We start from the raw sequence: 20,672 nt of genomic DNA, 5'->3' as shown, positions 1-20,672 counted from the left end.
GATAGCACTATATCTTTCAGAGAAATTGAATTCAGGAGGGGGGTATCAGGATGGCAAAGTAGGAAGATCCTGAGCTTATTTCCTCCCATGGATATACCAACAACTACAACTACATACAAAATAACTCCCTCTGAAGACAAACTGAAGACTACCAGAACAGATCTTCTACAACTACAGATAGAAAGAAAAAGCCACATCAAGATGGGTGGGAGAGGCAGAGATGTGATCTAGTCAGGACCCACAGACCCTGCAGGAGGGATACCACAAATATACAGGCCCTCAAAGAGGAACATCCACATCTGGGATCCACATCTGGATCCCCGGTCAAGAAACATGTGTTGGGAAAATGAGTCCCCATAACACCTGGCTTTGAAAACCAGTGGTGCTTATGTATGGGAGACCCAGAAGGCAGTAGGAAACTTAAAGGGCAAGTGCATAATCTTACTCACTCCAAGTTCCAGAGCAGAGGCAGCAGTTGGGAAAGCACCTGGGTTACATGGAAAGGAGTTCCATTCACCAATTTTAGGACATGTGCCAGAGGGGCAGGGATCTGTTAGAACATTCTCCAAAGAGTAGAGTGTTAACAGGTACTTTTTTATTCATTTCCCTTCTACCTAGCTGGTCCAGCCTGGCAGCAGCCATTTCTGACACTCTACCTACTGTGCTAGTACGAATCACCTGGCTCCAGCCTTCCTCTGCAGACTTCACCAGCCCAACTTGCCTGCCCCCACCTGGCACCCCCCAAAGCAGTTCCCACCTGGCCACACCTAGAGATGGAGGCAGCTGTATCAGAGCCCCAGCCTCCTCATTACCCCATCCCTATCAAGCAACCTCTATCCCAGGGGAAAGAGCCAAACGCTAGAGGATCTGCAACAGCCATGGCTGGACCTCACGGCTAACCACAGTGGAGGCCTATGCCATTCACACACATGCCCACAGCTGTGGCTCCAGGACTTCACAGCCAACTGCACGAGGCACCAACCGTGCACACAAGCATGCTCACAGTAGTTACGGCCTGGATTCTCAGTCAGACAGGCTGGGGACCAGACCCACTCACAGGCACATCCATAGCCGATGTGGATAGGTCTCACAGAAAGCTTCACGGGGAAACAGCCCTGCACACCAGTTGAGTCCACACCAAGATACAACAGGAGGGTACCTGCAGCCCAAACAGGGGAGACCACTAGGGCACCTGGCTCAAGTAATGAGGGGTTGGGAGTGGGGGTGCACAGCTAAGCCTGACAGGATACGTTCTGCATAAAGCCACTCCTTCAAAACTCGAAGATATTACTGATCTACCCAATACAAAGAAACAAACACAGAGAATTAGGCGAAAGGAGGAGACAGAGGAGTAAGTTCCAACAAAAGAACAAGACAAAATCTCAGAAAAAGAACTAAAGAAAAGAGAGATAAGCAATAAACCTGATAAAGGTTCAAAGTAATGTTCATAAGATGCTCACCAAACTCAGGAGAAGAATGGATGAACACACTGAGAACTTCAACAAACACATACAAAATACAAGAAGAATCAATCAGAGCCCAAGAATAACTGAAGTGAAAAACACACTAAAATAAAACAACAGCAGATGAGATGATCCACAAGAATGGATCAGAAACCTGGAAGACAAGGTAGTGGAAATCACCCAATTGGAACAGCAAAAGGAAAAAATATTAAAAAAAAAAAAACAATGAGGACAGTTTAAGGGACCTGTGGGACAACATTCCCAGCAACAACATGCTGGGAAGCATAGAAGCATTTGCATAGTGGGTCCCAGAGGAAGAGAGACATAAGGGGGTAGAAAACCTATTTGAAGAAATAATGACAGAATATTTCCCTAATGTGGTAAAGGAAAGAGACAACCCATTCCACGAAGCACAGAGACCCAAACAAGATGAACCCAAAGAGACCCACACCAAGATATATTATAATTAGTGTCAATACTTAAAGACAAAATTTTAAAAGCAGCAATAGAAAAGCAACTAGTTATATATAAGGGGACCCCCCCCCAAAAGACTATCAGGTGATTTTTCAGATTTCACAGGCCAGAAGGACGCTGCACAATATGTTGGAAGTGTTGAAAGGAAAACACTTATAAAAAGAATACTCTACCTGACAAAGTTATCACTCAGAATTGAAGAAGAGATAAGGATCTTCCCAGATAAGCAAAAGTTAATGGAGTCCATCAACCTCAAACCAGTCTTACAAGAAACATTAAGAGAACTTTTTTAAATGAAAAAGAAAAGGCCATAACAAGAAATAAGAAAATGTGAAAGAAAAAAATGTCACTGGTAAAGGTAAAAATACAATAAAGATAATGGATCAACCAACTCAACAGCTACTTACCAAGGTTAAAAGCCAAAAGTAGGAAAATCATCTAGACCTATAATAATTAAAGGATACACAAAATAATAATATGTAAAATATAACATCAAAAACATAAAATGCTGGGGAGGTAACCGTAGAGTTTTTAACTTGAACTTAAATGAGCTTGAACTTAAATGACCATCAACTTAAAACAGACTGCTATAACATAGGATGTTACATATGCATCTCTTGTTATATATGAACCACAAAACTAAATAGTATAAATAACAGATACACAAAAAATAAACAAAAAGGAATGCAAAAATAATACTGAGGAAAGTCACCAATTCACAAAGGAAGACAGCAAGAGAAGAAAGGAACACAGAACAGCAATAACAATCAGAAAACAATTGTCAAAACAGCAATAAGTACAAATCTATCAATAATAAATGTAAATGAACAAAATGCTCCAATCAAAAGACATAAGGTGGGGGTGCATGGGTGGCTAAGCTGGTTAAGTGTCTGCCTTCAGCTCAAGTCATGATCTCCAGATCCTGGGATCAAGCCCCACATCGGGCTTCCTGCTCAGCAGGGAGTCTGCTTTTGTCTCTCTCTCTCTCTCTCTCTCTCTCTCCCTCTACCCCTCCCCACCACTCATTCTCTCTCTCTCAAATAAATAAAATCTTAAGGTGAGAGAATGGATAAAAAGAAAAAAACAAGACCCATTTATAGAGTGCCTACAAGAGACTCACTTCAGATCAAAAGACACACAGACTAAAAGTGAAAAGAGAGAAAAAGATATTCCATACAAATAGAAGCAAAAAGAAAGCTGGAGTAATACTTATATCACACAAACACACTGTAAGACACTTCCTGTAACTAAAGACAAAGAATGGCATTACAAAAGATAAAAGGGACACAGCACTTTAAACATCTATGCACCCAAAACAGGGGCACCTAACACATAAAGCAAATATTAACAGACACAAAGGCAAAAATTGACAGTAATAAAATAACAGGAGGGGACTTTAACACCCCACCTACATGGATGGATAGATCATTCAGACACAAAATAAACAAGGAAACAGTGGTTTTAAATGAGATGTTATACCAGATGGACTTAAAAGATATACAGAGCATGCCATCCCAAAACAGCAGACTATACATTCTTTCATGTGTATGTGAAATAGTCTCCAGATAGATCACATATTAGGCCACAAAACAAGTCTCAATGAATTTAAGAAGACTGAAATCACATCAAGCATCTTTTCTGACCACACAGGATGAAACTAGAAATCACATGCTAGAAAAGAAAAAAGGGGAAAAAAAAAACTAGAAAAAACACCAGGGCTGGAGATTAAGATGGCGGAGGAGTAGGGGACCCCTTTTTCAGCCGGTCCCCTGAGTCGAGCTGGATAGGTACCAGACCGTCCTGAACATCCACAGAATCAGCATGAGACGCAGGAAGATACATCTGGATCTCTACAAATGAACATCTCCAGCACTGAGTATTGAGGTACGAAGCGGGGAGCCGTGAAACCACGCACAGATATCGGAAGATAAATGGAAGGGGGAGGGAGCCGCCGCGTTCGGGCGCCGGGAAGCGGTAGCCACCTGCACGGGGGAGTGGGCAGACTCGCCGAGGGCACCTGCGAGAGAGCAGACTGAGACCGTAAGCTGGGGAAACGGAGCTCCGGTGCGCTCACTGGAACCAGACTGAGACCGGGAGCTCTGGAACACGTGGGGGCGGCTGGCGGTGCTAGAAACACAAAGGACAGAGACGCACTGGCCCTGGAAGTGAGGGCTGGGACGCTGGGTGTGGGGCGCACATCCCGGGACGCTGCAGGGTTGAGCAGCACCAACAGAAACAGAGTTAAAGTGGCCAGAAAATCAGTGGAGAACGGTCCGCCATCCCTCTGTTCTGAGACAGAGGCTGAGATTCAGCTACTGCTGCTCTGACTCTAAGAGGCATAGCAAACCGCCAGGGAAAGCCGCCAGAGAACAAAAGCCTGGAAATACCGGCTCACAGTGTGCCCTTGCCCGTCCCACCTTGCAGGGGACACGGAGACTCTACCCAAACAGGGTTGCCTGAGTACCGGCGCGGCAGGCCCTTCCCCCAGAAGGCAGGCAGAAAAATCAAGAAGCCCACATCCCTAAGGTCCCTATAAAACAAGAGCGCACTGCCTGGGTCCCGATCAATAATTTGGGATCTGGACAACCCCGCATCCTCTCCTCATCAGAATGACAAGAAGGAGAAAAACCCCCCAGCAAAGAAAAGACAATGAGTCTGTGGCCTCTGCCACAGAATTAATGGATATGGATATAACGAAATTACCAGAAACGGAATTCAGAGTAACAATGGTCAAGATGATGTGTAGACTTGAAAAAAGTATTAACGAAAATGTTAATGAGAATATAGAATCTCTAAGGGCGGAAATGACAGCAAATCTGGCAGAAATTAAAAATTCTATGAGCCAAATGCAGTCAAAACTAGAGGCTCTAACGGTCAGGGTGAATGAGGCAGAAGAACGTATCAGCTAATTGGAGGATGGGTTAGAAGAGAAAGCTAAAACAGAATCTGGACTTAAAAAAATAAATCTCCCGTAGGTTACGGGAGATTACTGACTCAATGAAACGTTCCAATGTCAGAATCATCGGCATCCCTGAGGGGTGGAGAAAAACAGAGGTCTAGAAGAGATATTTGAACAAATTGTAGCTGAAACCTTCCCTAGTCTAGCAAAGCAAACAAACATTCGTGTCCAAGAGGCAGAGAGGACCCGTCCCAAGCTCAACCACGACAAACCTACGCCATGTCACGTCATAGTGCATTTCGCAAATATTAGATCCAAGGATACAGTATTGAAAGCGGCCAGGGAAAAGAAATTACTCACATACCAAGGCAAAGGTATCAGAATTACGTCAGACCTGTCTACACAGACCTGGAATGAGAGAAAGGCTTGGGGGGGCATTTTTAAAGCTCTTTCAGAGAAAAACATGCAGCCAAGGATCCTTTATCCAGCAAGGCTGTCATTCAGAATTGATGGAGAAATAAAGACATTTCAGAATCGCCAGTCATTGACCAATTTCGTAACCACGAAACAGACTCAGCCTCTGTCTCAGAACAGAGATATTACGGGGGGTTCTATAAAAGTAAAAAGGCCCCAAGAGTGACACAGAACAGAAAGTCACAATCTATAGAAACAAAGACTTTACTGGCAACATGGCGTCATTAAAATCATATCTCTCAATAATCACTCTCAATGTGAATGGCCTAAACGCTCCCATAAACGCCACAGGGTTGCAGATTGGATAAAAAGACATGACCCATCCATTTGCTGTCTACAAGAGACTCATTTTGAACCTAAAGATACATTCAGACTGAAAGTAAAGGGATGGAATACCATCTTTCACATCAATGGACCTCAAAAGAAAGCTGGGGTAGCAATTCTCATATCAGACAGATTGGATTTTAAACTAAAGACTACAGTTAGAGACACAGAAGGGCACTATATTATTCTTAAAGGATGTATCCAACAAGTGGATATGACAATTATAAATATAAATATAAATATATATGCCCCCAACAGCAGCAAGATACACAAGCCAATTCTTAACCACAATAAAGAGACATACAGATAAAAATACGCTAATAGTAGGGGACCTCAACACTCCACTATCAGCAATAGACAGATCACCTAAGCAAGAAATCAGCAAAGAAACAAGAGCTTTGAATGCCATACTCAATGAGTTGGACCTCATGGATATATATAGAACACTACACCCCAGAACCAAAGAATACTCATTCTATTCTAATGCCCATGGAACATTCTCAAGAATAGACCATGTTCTGGGACACAAAACAGGTCTCAACCGATACCAAAAGACTGAAATTATTCCCTGCATATTCTCAGACCACAACGCTTTGAAATTGGAACTCAACCGCAAGGAAAAATTTGGAAGAAACACAAACACTTGGAGACTAAGAACCATCCTACTCTGGAATTAATTGATAAACCAGGATATCAAAAATCAATTTAAACAATTTATGGAGACCAACGAGAATGAAAACACAATGGTCCAAAACCTATGGGATACTGCAAAGGCAGTCCTAAGGGGGAAATACATAGCCATCCAAGCCTCACTCAAAAGAATAGGAAAATCTAAAATGCAGTTTTTATATTCTCACCTCAAGAAGCTTGAACAGCAATAGAGGGACAGGCCTAATCCACGCACGAGGAAGCAGCTGACCAAGATTAGAGCAGAAATCAATGAATTAGAAACCAGGAGTACAGCAGAGCAGATCAACAGAACTAGAAGCTGGTTCTTTGAGAGAATCAATAAAATTGACAAATCACTGGCAAGACTTATCCAAAAAAATAGAGAAAGGACCCAAATTAATAAAATTATGAATGAAAAAGGAGAGGTCACAACCAACACCAATGGTTTGGAAGGATTATTAGAAACTTTTATCAACAGATTTATGCCAATAAATTAAGCAATCTGGAAGAGATGGAGGACTTCCTGGAAACCTATAAACTACCAAGACTGAAACAGGAAGAAATTGATTTTTTAAACAGGCCCAATAATTATGAAGAAATTGAAACAGTGATAAACAACCTTCCAAAAAACAAAACTCCAGGCCCGGATGGTTTTACTGGGGAATTCCACCAAACATTCAAAGAAGAAATAATACCTATTCTCCTAAAGCTATTTCAAAAAATAGGAACAGAATGGGGCGCCTGGGTGGCACAGCGGTTAAGCATCTGCCTTTGGCTCAGGGCGTGATCCCGGCGTTATGGGATCGAGCCCCACATCAGGCTCCTCCGCTATGAGCCTGCTTCTTCCTCTCCCACTCCCCCTGCTTGTGTTCCCTCTCTCACTGGCTGTCTCTACCTCTGTCAAATAAATAAATAAAATCTTTAAAAAAAAAAAAAAGGAACAGAAGGAAAGCTACCAAACTCATTCTATGAGGCCAATATTACCTTGATCCCCAAACCAGGCAAAGACCCCATCAAAAAGGAGAATTACAGACCGATTTCCCTAATGAATATGGACGCCAAAATCCTCAACAAGATCCTGGCTAATAGAATCCAACAGTATATTACAAGGATTATCCATCATGACCAAGCGGGATTCATCCCTGGGATGCAAGGGTGGTCCAACATTCGCAAATCAATCAGTGTCATAGATTTTATCCAGAAAGAAAAATTCAAAAATCATATGATTCTCTCAAGAGATGCAGAAAAAGCATTTGACAAAATACAGCATCCTTTCCTGATTAAAACCCTTCAGAGTGTAGGGATAGAGGGTACATTCCTCAATCTCATAAAAACCATCTATGAAAAGCCTACAGCAAATATCATTCTCAATGGGGAAAAGCTGGAAGCCTTTCCCTTAAGATCAGGAACTCGACAAGGATGCCCACTCTCGCTACTATTATTCAACATAGTACTAGAAGTCCTTGCAACAGCAATCAGACAACAAAAAGGGATAAAAGGTATCCAAATCGGCAAAGAAGAAGTCAAAATGTCTCTCTTCGCAGATGACATGATACTCTATATAGAAAACCCAAAAGAATCCACTCCCAAACTATTAGAAGTTATAGAGCAATTCAGTAACGTGGCGGGATACAAAATCAATGCTCAGAAATCTGTTGCATTTCTATACACAAAAAATGAGACTGAAGAAAGAGAAATTAGGGAATCCATCCCATTTACAATAGCACCAAAAACCATACGTTACCTTGGAATTAACTTAACCAGAGACGTAAAGGGTCTATATTCTAGAAACTATAAATCACTCTTGAAAGACATTGAAGAAGACACAAAAAGATGGAAAAATATTCCATGCTCATGGATCGGAAGAATTAACATAGTTAAAATGTCCACGCTACCCAGACCAATCTACACTTTCAATGCTATCCCGATCAAAATACCGAGGACATTTTTCAAAGAACTGGAACAAATAGTCCTTAAATTTGTATGGAACCAGAAAAGGACCCGAATCGCCAAGGAACTGTTGAAAAGGAAAAACAAAGCTGGGGGCATCACAATGCCAGATTTCGAGCTGTACTACAAAGCTGTGATCACAAAGACAGCATGGTACTGGCACAAAAACAGACACATAGACCAATGGAACAGAATAGAAAACCCAGAAATGGACCCTCGGCTCTTTGGGCAACTCATCTTTGACAAAGCAGGAAAAAACATCTGGTGGAAAAAAGTCTCTTCAATAAATGGTGCTGGGAAAATTGGACAGCTACACACAAAAGAATGAAACTTGACCACTCTCTCACACCATACACAAAGATAAACTCCAAATGGATGAAAGATCTCGATGTGAGACAGGAATCCATCAAAATCCTAGAGGAGAACATAGGCTGCAACCTCTTTGACATCGGCCACAGCAACTTTTTTCATGACACATCTCCAAAGGCAAGAGAAACAAAAGATAAAATGAACTTGTGGGACTTCATCAAGATAAAAACTTCTGCACAGCCAAGGAAACAGTCAAAAAAAAAAAAAAACTAAGAGGCAGCCCACGGAATGGGAGAAGATTTTTGCAAATGACATTACGGATAAAAGACTGGTATCCAAGATCTACAAAGAACTTCTCAAACTCAATACATGAGAAACAAATAATCAAATTAAAAAATGGGCAGAAGATATGAACAGACACTTTTGCAATGAAGATATACAAATGGCTAACAGACACATGAAAAAATGTTCAAAATCATTAGCCATCAGGGAAATTCAAATCAAAACCACATTGAGATACCACTTTACGCCAGTTAGAATGGCAAAAATAGACAAGGCAAGAAACAACAATTGTTGGAGAGGATGTGGAGAAAGGGGATCCCTCTTACATTGTTGGTGGGAATGCAAGTTGGTACAGCCACTTTGGAAAATAGTGTGGAGGTCCCTTAAAAAGTTAAAAATTGAGCTACCCTATGACCCAGTCATTGCACTACTGGGTATTTACCCCAAAGATACAGACGTAGTGAAGAGAAGGGCCATATGCACCCCCATGTCCATAGCAGCATTGTCTACAATAGCTAAATTGTGGAAGGAGCCGAGATGCCCTTAAACAGATGACTGGATTATATATACAATGGAATACTACTCAGCCATCAAAAAGAATGATTTCACAACATTTGCAGCAACACGGAAGGGACTGGAGGAGATAATGCTAAGCGAAATAAGTCAAGCAGAGGAAGACAATTATCATATGGTTTCACTCATTTATGGAACATAAGAAGTAGGAAGATCGGTAGAAGAAAGGGAAGAAGGAAGTGGGGGTGAAGGGGGAATGAACCATGAGAGACTATGGACTCTGGGAAACAAGCTGAGGGCTTCAGAGGGGAGGGGGGTGGGGGACTGGGACAGGCCGGTGATGGGTATTAAGGAGGGCATGTATCGCATGGTGCACTGGGTGTTATATGCAAGTAATGAATCATGGAACTTTACCTCAAAAACTGTATGGGATGTACTGTATGGTGACTAACATAATAAAAAATTATTATTAAGAAAATAAATAACTAAAAAAATAAAAATTAAAAAGTTAAAAAATGGCAGAAGACCCAAGTAGACATTTTTTCCAAAGAAGATATACATATGGCCAACAAACACATGAAAAGATGCTCAAAGTCACTAATCTTCAGGGAAATTAAAATCAAAGCCACAATGGAATATCACCTCTCACCTGTTAGAATGGCTATTCTGAAATAGATAAGAAATAACAAGTGCTGGCTAGGCTGTAGAGAAAAGGAAATCCTCATGCACTGTTGGTGGGAATGTAAATTAGCGCAACTATTGTGAAAAACAGTATGGAGGTTCCTCAAAAGATTAAAAATAGGCACGCCTGGATGGCTCAGTCAGTTAAATGTTTGTCTTCTGCTGAGGTCATGATCCAGGGTCCCGGGACTAAGTCTCCCAGTGAGCTTCCTGCTTCTCCCTCTGCCAGCCACTTCCCTTGCTCATGAGCTCTCTCTCTGTATCTGACAAAATCTCTAAAAAAAAAAAATTAAAAACAGAACTACCACATGATCCAGCTATTCTACAGCTGGGTATTATTTATCCAAAGAAAATGAAAACACTTATTAGAAAAGATATATGCACCCCTATGTTCACTGCAACATCATTTACAACAGCCACGACACGGAAACCATTGAAGTATCCATCAATGGATGAATGGATAAAGAAATCGTGGTGCATACATACAATGGAATATTACTCAGCCATTAAAAAGGAAATCTTGCCATTTGGAACAACAAAGATGAACCCTGAGGGTAACATGCTAAGTGAAAGAAGACAGAGAAAGACAAATAATATATGATTTCATTCATATGTGGAATCTAAAAAACAAAACAAAATAAAATAAGCTCATAGGGAACAGATTGATGGTTGCCAGAGGATGCCCAGGAACTGGAGGGTAGGTGGTGGTTATAAGTAAGATCTGGTGATGTAATAATGTACAGTGTGGTGACTACAGGTAACAATACTGTATATTTGAAAGTTGCTGAGAGTAAATCTTAAAAGTCCTCATCACAAGAAAAAAGATTGTTAACTATGTATGGTGACCAATGTTAAAAAGATTTATTGTGGTGATCATTTTGCAATATATACAAATACAGAATCATTATGTTGCACACGTAAAACTAATATAGTTTATAAGTCATTATACATCAATCAATCAATAATAAATAGGGTCTATGCAAAATGGTCCCCTGTACTGGATGAACAACAAAGATGATTACACTACATGATAAAAATTTTAAAAACACTGGAAATATATACAAAAACTTTTTTTAAAAGTGTATTACTATAGGTAAATATTCTAGTTCTTTTCAGTTCCTTTTAAGTTTAGAGAACATAAAAATCACTTTCTTTGAATGCCATTTATTAATACAACCTGGAACTGAATCGAACCCATTTAGCAAATCAGGTAAATCTGCAGGATGCCAATTTACCAAACACAACACCTGACTGCAGAGCCTCTACAGTTTGCCAACATCCTACATTATATTAGAGTGAAATAGAGACCTTGGCAGATATTCTTTTTCTCTTTGTATTCCTTTTTGGAATTGAACAAATTAGTCCTAAAGCCACCTGCCTTTACCTGAATTTTCACTAGGTCTCACCTGTTCTATTTAGACTTTTGGTTAGGATTTCACCTTCACTCTCAGGCAAAGAAGAAAGCAGTTTTCGGCCTGAGGAAACGGCACCAACACATTTAATTCTGAATAAACACTTAGTGATTTGAAGATAGTTGCGAGATTCTTGTAGTTTGCATCCACTGGAATTAAGCGTGGTCTAAACTTGTCCTAAGTGGGTGTGTGTGTGCGTGCGTGTGTGTGTAAATACACGAGCGAATGGAGTAAGTAAAGGGGGGATAGAGGGTTCCCTCAGCTCTACGCACCTCTATTTCAGTCAGCTGGGATCAGTAAAGGTGAGGCACAGACGCCACCGGCAACAGGATCCAGCGGAGTACCAGGGCCACGGAGCACAGCACTGAAGGCGGAGACCGAGGAGGGGCGGGACGGCGTGGCCTCCGCTCCTCCCCGGGCCGAGGCGGGCCCGAGGCCGCGACCCACCTCTCCCGCGCTGTGCTCGTCACAGCGCCGCGGGACTGCCATGCCGGCCCGCCTGCTGCGGGGCCTGTGGCAGCGATGGCGCCGTTACAAGTACCGCTTCGTTCCTTGGATCGCGCTGAACCTAAATCACAACCCGAGGTGAGAAGGCGAGACCGGTAGACCAGGGGCACCTTCCTTCTGCCCCACGACGCCACCCGGGCCGCTCGACCGGAGGCAAGCGGGCCCTAAGTGGGTGGAGCCTCCGGCGGGCGGAGCTTCAGGCGGCCCCTGGGCCCGAGGCGGGCGGGCCGGTCGTGGGTGGAACCCGAAGAGGGCGGGGCCCGAAGTGGGCGAGGCAGAGGCTCGTGGAGTCTGAGGAGAGCTGGGATACGGACCGGGGCGGGGAGCCTTAGGAGGGTGGGGCCTGTGGCCTAATCTCCCATGGTACCCCGCGCTGCCAGGTCTGCGAGGCGGGCGTTGCCCACCCGCGGAGGCGCGTGTTCTCCTTTAGAGGTCTGTGCTCAGCCGGGCTTGTGTCCCGGCAAAACAGAGACTTTTGGAGAAAAACAAAGCTCTTACAGCGTGGGAGTGCGTGGTCTTCTCTCCGCCAAGGCATAGTTAGGAGCTCGAAATTCCTTAGAAAAGCCAAACCGAGGTTTATTTTCACAGCTCCATAGTTTATCTGGTGAAAGCAGCCCCGCTTGGCTGTGAGGATAGCAGCTTGGACTGACGCATTAAAACGAGCAAAATGCCACTAAAAGCACATCAGAGTGTTGGGTATAGAAGAGTCCATGCTTGAAGACAGGGACCTAGTTGAGTGGGTGGCCGTGGAGTCAGTGTCATTCCCGGCTCTAGTAAGTGGCTTGGTAGTGATTCGGAGTTCACGTAATGCTCGCTTAAATGGGCACCTTAGCTCTACTGAAAGCCAGTTACTAACCAAAGAGCTTTTCCAAAGTTGCATTCGGCGGAAGCATGAATTCAGGGCCATCTTTACTATAGAATTGTGAAGCGGGTATTGCTTTTTTTTAAGAAGTAAAAATAATACCATTATGCAGATAAAAATGATGCAGCCATTAAAGAAGTAAGTACTCTCTGGAGAGAACGTGATAAAGTGTATAATGTTAAATTTGTCTTTGAAATGACACGCCTATAAAAAAAGTCATTGCAATATGAGGATTCTTACGTGATGTTCACGTAATAGCTATGTATGTAGTGGAAAAAAGAACGAGCTCTGTTTCGGCTTCTGGCTCCCCCACTTAACAGTTTTAGGATGTTGGGCAAGCTCCCCAACATCTCCAAGCCTCAGTTTCCCTGTCTGCAAAAAGGAGATAGTGAATGTAGGGACCCAACAGCATTTGGTACAGTTAGAGCCTTCACAAATATTTGCTGTTGTTAACTTGGGTAGGTATTGTCCGGAATTCGGTCACTAGAACTACCCTCCAACAACTCTTTTCTGAACGTCTTAGTTTTATCCTGTTCAGACAAGTGAGAATAATCATCATTAAGGCCTGTGACTCAGAAGGCATGAAGGCATGAAGCCTAGCTTTTGTCAGTTGAAGGGTAGTGAACAGAAACTTTTCCCATTTTCAGGACCCTCCGATACGTTCCAGAGGAATCCAAAGACAAAGTTATCTCAGATGAAGATGTCCTAGGAACATTACTGAAAGTTTTCCAGGCTCTATTCATAAATGATTTCAATAAGCAATCAGATATCTTGACTATGCTTCCAGAAACTGTTAAATCAAAATATCACGACCTACTCTCAGTTCAACATCCAAGGGTGAAACTGCTTGAATACAGACATCAACAGCAAAGTACCTTTAAACCAGAAGAAATTCTTTATAAGACACTGGGTTTCAGTGTTGCCCGAGCAACTAGCTCATTGATTTCTGCTGGAAAAGGTGTCTTCGTTACCAGAGGATCAGTACCAAAAGGCGCGGTTGTATCTATGTATCCTGGTAATGGCACAATTAGTGCTTTGCCAAGAGTTTCCTATTTATCGATTAATATAAGTTCAAGTAAATATATAATCCTATAATCCTTTGAGTAAGGGGTTGAATTGGAGACTCAGATTTCCACAGATTTTTAAATCCTGATTTGGAAATAACCGTGAATTATTTTATGTGTTAGCATTTGTGAGTATTTGTTGGATTAAATGTACTTTTAAGGAAATTTTTGTAATTAATGTTTAAATGTGCAATATAGTATGGCCTACTTTGATAAGGTGAATTACTTACAAAGCATTAGAGAGAATAAGTCAGTAGGCTTACATAATTGGTAACTAAAGGTTAAAACAGTATGGGTTAAAACAGGAAAGATAGAATTTAAACCCATAAATCTTTAAATAAAGACCTTCCTGCCATTTCTACACTTTGAAAGTAAAGCAGCTTCTTTGCAAAAAGACCATTGACTAGAATGCTCAGGAGAGTATGTTATTTGTTAAACTAAGATGATATTATTTGGTGTAGTACAAAATATGTATCAGTGTTTAAGTTAGACCTATGTTTTCAAAAAGTCATTCTACTATTGTCCGATTTTACATGCTTTAGCAAGAAAGTTGGATTCCTCCTACATAACTAACCTAACTCCGTAAAGACTGAATAGAACAAGCCAGCAACAAATGAATACTAAAACAAAGTTAATAAAATAGTATGCCTGGTCATAGGACAGGCCCAGTAAATATATATTTTGTCCTTTCCTCCATTGCCAGTGAGAAGAGAAACAACCTGAATGTCAGACTCATTTATTTCCGTTTGGTCTGCATTATTTAATGGGTTATTAACAAAATACATTTCTTAAAAGACTTTTTAATAGATGTCAAATCAGAGCCTACTTTAAAAAGCAAAAACAAGACAAAACAAAAAACCCCCACAGCTTTGCTAAACTGAACCTCAAATGTGGTGTTTACATTTTAAATAACCAAAATAGTCACATTTTATTTGGCTGTGTGAACAAGTTGGTCCTCTGCTCCATTTACTATTCAGCACTCTTCAAAGGAGGAAAGTAGCCAAAGAGAATGTGATAATCTAGACTGGAGGTGAAATATTAGAAAAAAGGTAGAGAAATTAAAACAATTTCTTTCATGTTAAATTTATGTTCCAGAGACAGGTCCTTCTGATGTTTATTATTTTTACATATTGTTATGTTTTTTTTCTTATTGTATAATAGGTACAGTATATCAGAAGTATGAGCCAATCTTTTTCCAATCCATTGGAAATCCATTTATTTTTAGATGCCTGGATGGGGTACTCATTGATGGAAATGACAAAGGAATATCAAAAGTTGTATACAGGTAAGTTAGTGCCCATGTTCAAAATCAATATAGGACCAGAGCAAAATGATTATGACCACTAGCCTTTTTACTTTAAATAAAAATCTGCTTAAGCAGCTGTTAAGTGGCCACTCAGTTGCCCTATTGACTAGATAAAACTTTTTTAAGTAAGAAAAAGAAGAAGAAGAAGAAGAAGAAAAGAAACTTTTTTAAGAGAAACTGGACTTGTTCAGTTCTAGGGTTAATTTTGTACTTCTGGATTTTATTGTAAGATGTAAAAGAACAATCTCTTAGCTAATTCTTTCGCCTGTTTCAGATCTTGCAGTGGGAGGGATCGACTTGGCCCTTTCAAAATGAGTGATAGTACATGGCTAACATCAGAAATTTGTAATCCACTGGCTGTAGGACAGTATGTCAACAATTGTTCAAATGGTAAGTTGGCATCATGGGTCTGTGAGACAAGATATAAATACATCAGTGGTAATTTTCCTCCTTTGCCCTATGACTGAGTGCCAGAGGCAGTTAAATTTAACATCTTAGCTATTCAGAGCCCATAAGTAAACCATAACATTGTGGGGGCAGATATCAAAGAATCTGGAGAAGTAATTATATACATTAATTGAATAATTTACTGTTTTTCTTCTGGTTTTGCAATAAACATAGGCAATTGATAACTGCTCTTTGGATCATTATTTTAGCATTTTTTTAATAGTTAACTTAGAGGTCATTCTGTCACTGTCTCAGTAGAGCCTTGTAGGTTAAACTAGACTGGTATCCCCTTTCTGTTGCTGCGTGCAAGTCACTTACCTTCCCGTAGGACTTGACTTTCCCAAAGGTTTAAGTTTGATCTGGCTACCTTTAGCATAGGTTTTGGTGCTAGGGAGATGTGAACTTAAAACCAGACTCTTCTACTTAGCCTTTAACCTATCTGAGCCTCTGTAAATAATAGGGGTGTGTGGGTGGCTCAGTCTGTTGAGTGATTTCAGCTCAGGTCATGATCTCAGGGTTATGATACCAAGCCCCAAGTTGAGCCCTGAGTTGGGCTCTGAGCTAGGCAGACAGTCGGCTTGAGATTCTCTGCCTCTGCCCCTCCCCCCACTCACATGTGTGCACTCTCTAAAATAAATTTTTCAAAAAGTAAATAATAAAATTATATATATATATATATATATATATATATATATATATATATATATATATAATCTAGTAATACCTGGAACATAATAGTGATTATTTGAACATGTTCTTATAATTTAGAAAACCACACATCAAGTGTCATAATTCAGTACTGTTTTCCACGACCTTATAAAATGGCTGTTGCTAAAAATTATATACTCGTTTCTAGACAGAGCAGCTAATGTCTGCTATCAGGAATTTGATGTGCCTGCAGTTTTTCCTATAGAGCTGAAGCAATATCTTCCAAACATTGCCTACAGCTGTGACAAACAAAGGTTAGTTAGTTTGTTTTTTTTTTCCTCTCTCCTGTCTTACGCTGTACTTAAAAACATATATTTTCTAGGGCGCCTAGGTGGCTCAGTCGGTTACCGATTACCCACTCTTGGTTTGGGCTCAGGTCATGATCTCAGGGTCCTGGGATTGAGCCCTGCATGGGGCTCCACACTCAGCTGCTCAGCAAGGAGTCTGCTTGTCCCTCTCCAGCCCCCACTGCTCCTCCCCCAGCTCACATGCCCCTCTCTCTGTCTCTCAAATAAATAAATAAATAAACCTTTAAAAAAAATTTTTTTTTTCCCCAAGAAAAAGCTATATAGAGCTTGGGGTAATTTTTTTAGTGAAAAATTATTACTTAAATTTTCATTTTCATCATACCTGAATGTGTTAATGTAGGCATATTTGAAATTTAGAATTTTCCATTAACCTAGCTCATTCTGCTTCCTATTTATCCATTTTTATTCTGTGTGGTACTTTAAAAGTATCAACCTTAAAATTTTTTTCAAGTGACTCTGTTACTTTTCTACTTACAAAATCTTTAAATACATTTTTACTTTAATCTTTTTAAGGATCATGTTCTTCATCTCACTTGAGAGTACCCAGTTGAAGAAAAAAGCCAAATTACATTACTACTTCTTTTGCCCATTTCTCTATTAGGTTTGGAAACTTAACAATGAAAAAAAGATAAATATTCAGAAGATGCACATTTGGGGCGCCTGGGTGGCACAGCAGTTAAGCGTCTGCCTTCGGCTCAGGGCGTGATCCCGGAGTTGTGGGATCGAGCCCCATGTCAGGCTCTTCCTCTATGAGCCTGCTTCTTCCTCTCCCACTCCCCCTGCTTGTGTTCCCTCTCTCGCTGGCTGTCTCTCTCTCTGTCGAATAAATAAATAAAATATTAAAAAAAAAAAAAAGAAGAAGATGCACATTTGTAATGTAAGGTGTACTTTCTATTCATTAAGTGGAAAGTCTACTGAAAGTATTCAAGTAATAATTTCTACATATAAGTAATTCTGTAGAGTTCTTTATCAGCAATGCTATAGGAAGATAGAATCATTACATTATGACAGTGAGCTGCCATTTTACTAGCAAACTTTATTTTGTATGGGCCCCATTAAATTGTCCTTTTAAGATGAATGAGATTTAAAACTTAGACTGTTTTTCTTTACTTAAAACTTGATAACTTCTCTGTCTCTATTCATGTGTGTTTGTATAGCTAACAGTTGGGGTTTTTTAGCCATATACTCTGGAGTATGATGTCATTACTGTACAACAAGTGTGGGAAACATTAACTGAGTAGGAACATTGAAGGTTATGTATGTCTTGTTGTGTCCATAGAAGTATTTTTTTAAGTTCCAATTTTTTTTTTTTTTGAGAGGGAGAGAGAGAGGAGGGGGAGAGGGAGAGAGAGAATCTTAAGCAGGCTCCATGCCCAGAGCAGAGCCCAACACGGGGCTCAAACCCAGAGATTAAGACCTGAACAGCAATCAAGAGATGCTTAACCAACTGAGCCACTCAGGTGCCCCAGAATGCCAATTAACTTTGAGTAGTGTTTCCAGCTTTGCAGAATACACATATACAAATTAATTTTAAAGTGCTAAACTATAATAAATGTCATTTTAAAATGCTTTTTGTGGGGCGCCTGGGTGGCTCAGTCATTAAGCGTCTGCCTTCGGCTCAGGGCATGATCCCGGCGTTATGGGATCGAGCCCCACATCAGGCTCCTCCACTGGGAGCCTGCTTCTTCCTCTCCCACTCCCCCTGCTTGTGTTCCCTCTCTCTCTGGCTGTCTCTCTCTGTCAAATAAATAAAGAAAATATTTAAAAAATAATAAAAAAATAAAATGCTTTTTGTGATACCAGCTTTGGGAGCCTGAACATAAAAACAGCATTCAGAAGAAGTAGTCAGTTGTATAAAGTTAACTGATTGGTGGTCTTTTTAAATGATATGGAATAGACATAATGTACTTTAACTCCATCAGGGAAAATAAATAAATTAATTAATTTTAAAATGAGTTTTTAAATAAATAAATAATAAAATAACTCCATCAGGGATAAGAGCTATTTCCTCATGGAAGTCAAATAACTAAGACAATAGTAAGAAATTTGAGTAAAATTATGTCTATAAAATCTATATTGTTATATTAAAAATACGAGCTTGGATTTGTTAATACGTAGAACTTTTATATATTTTTCTTTCTGTTTTCAGCCCACTTCGATGTGTCATTCTTGTAGCACTCAGGGACATCAAACAAGGAGAAGAGCTTTTTTCAAACTACTATACAATTGTTAGCTAACTATGAACTAGAAATTACGTTTTCTACTCAGGTATTGAGTTCATTCTACATGTTTTTTGTTCATCGAATCTCCGAGTTCTACCTAGAGAACAAATATTTTGAGGCCTAATTGGAGTGGGAATTTTTTGTTTTATTGATATTAATGTTTTTATGGTAAAAGCTATTTGCTTCATTACAATTTCAAATTTGTAATGCAATTCCAATTTTAATTGGCTTTCCCCTAAATATACAGTAGTTTATTAAATTAAAACCTACTGCCTGAACTTAAAATTTCACTTTTTTTTTTTTTTTGTATATCCCTGTAGTGGTTTATAAAATTCCAGCCAAGCCATCATCATTTCTTACACTGTTGATGTGTACAAACTTCTGTAAAAACTGTATTTTTACATAATAAACTAAAGCAAAAAATACATGTGTTGTCATGAATTGTGTGTGTGTGTGTGTGTGTGTGTGTGTGTGTGTGATTTAAGGATTCTTTTAGCTAGGTAAGGGGTATTTGGAATTGGAATTTACTCTTATTTGAACATTCACACACATATACAAAGTTTAAAAGAGTGAGAGAGATGGTTTTAGCATGGAAATACAGTTAAAAGATAGTGGTGGTGGGAGGGACACGTATTCCCATTCTCTTATTTCAGTGCAGAGCGCTGACATTAGTGATGCTCCTGGCCTCTCTCTCCATCTGTTGGAGGAAGAGTGATTTTACGAGATTCTCTCTGGAGAAAAACTAGGCGCCCATGGCCCCGACCCCTCTAACTCCTTCTCTGTGGGGTCTCTGCCCAGCCAGGGACAGAGCAAGTCTATTCAGAGGTAGAGTATTAGTGAGCTGGCCTGGCCACAGCTCCAAAGCCACCTTCTCCCGTGAATTTCGTTCATAATACTTACTTTGATCTCCATCGACCTGACTCCTGCATCTAACTCTCAGTTCCAAACTTGGATGGAGAGGAGGGTGTTCCTTATTGGACCACTCGAATCCTAACATGGAACCTGAATAACCAGATTCTAACCACCTGAACTGCTACATCAACAGCTTTTCTCACTTCATTTATTGCAATTTCAATAGTCTTCTAATTGCCTTCCCTGTTTCCACTCCTGCTGCCTTTAGAATGAATCACTAAGAAAGGTTCTTGTAAATGTAACTCTGATCTTGACCCGCCTCTGCTCAAAACCCTCTGATTACTCCTCATAGAGGAAGAATGCCCAAGTGCTTCACATACATGATACAGCCACTCACTACCTCTTTTCTCATCTCCTGCTCCTTCTACCCCGGGTGCATGTACCTCTTCACCACTCCTGGAACCTGCTGGGCACCCTCGCACTTCAGGCTTCTGTACTAGTTTTCTGTGCCTGCAAAGGTCTTCCCCCAGAAAGTCACATAGTTCATTCCCTCCCTCTGTCACCTTGCCCCGCCATCCTACTGAAATTGACAATCCCCAACTGCCAGCCCGGAAAATTCCCATTACACTTTCCTTCTTTTTCTCTATCAGATTTATCATGGATGGATAGTAAATGTACATTCGTGACAGCATCTGATTCCTTTTCTCAACCTCACTTGTCTTGTATTTGTGTCACCAAGATCTTGGGAAAACAGGGAGACTAAGCTTATTTAAAAAAAAAAAAAGGCCAATCTACTTGACCACTTCACTGAGAAGACCCTGTTACCCAGAACCTTACATAAAATACAGAAATACTAACTCCCGTGGATGTATTTGGTGGGCTGAAGTACTTAGGAGTGAACTCTTGGAATGTCAATAAATTTAAAACTAGTTCAGGGGGAAAAAAA

The 20,672-nt window shown here is 40.5% G+C and overlaps 1 protein-coding gene and 1 long non-coding RNA gene across 6 annotated transcripts in view; one reads left to right on the top strand and one right to left on the bottom strand.

The window, feature by feature from the left end:
- The window catches only part of LOC123790181 (uncharacterized), a 66,024-nt gene extending 54,163 nt beyond the window's left edge, over window positions 1-11,861 (bottom strand). For all 3 annotated transcript variants that reach the window (XR_015724522.1, XR_015724521.1, XR_015724523.1), the window contains exon 1: window positions 11,723-11,861. This is a non-coding gene — a long non-coding RNA (uncharacterized LOC123790181). The remainder of the gene's footprint in view (window positions 1-11,722) is intronic.
- A 39-nt stretch (window positions 11,862-11,900) lies between these two features.
- Window positions 11,901-19,299, top strand: SETD9 (SET domain containing 9). 3 transcript variants are annotated; one of them, XM_045794322.2, is made up of 6 exons: window positions 11,901-12,035; window positions 13,467-13,834; window positions 15,045-15,168; window positions 15,464-15,579; window positions 16,493-16,598; window positions 18,802-19,299. In XM_045794322.2, the coding sequence occupies exons 1-6, from the start codon at window positions 11,938-11,940 to the stop codon at window positions 18,887-18,889; spliced, it is 900 nt and encodes a 299-aa protein (XP_045650278.2). In that variant the 5' UTR covers window positions 11,901-11,937; the 3' UTR covers window positions 18,890-19,299. The 3 variants fall into 3 exon arrangements, with proteins under 3 accessions (XP_045650278.2, XP_045650279.2, XP_045650280.2); XM_045794323.2 differs by lacking the exon at window positions 18,802-19,299 and adding an exon at window positions 17,254-17,513; XM_045794324.2 differs by lacking the exon at window positions 16,493-16,598.
- The last annotated feature ends 1,373 nt before the right edge of the window (window positions 19,300-20,672 follow it).

This window comes from Ursus americanus, chromosome 5 (genome assembly GCF_024610735.1).
Source record: "Ursus americanus isolate L20-20 chromosome 5, mUrsAme1.1.p, whole genome shotgun sequence".
Taxonomy (NCBI): Eukaryota; Metazoa; Chordata; class Mammalia; order Carnivora; family Ursidae; genus Ursus; species Ursus americanus.
The sequence above is the reverse complement of the archived record's forward strand: the minus strand, read 5'-3'. Positions and strand labels throughout refer to the sequence as shown.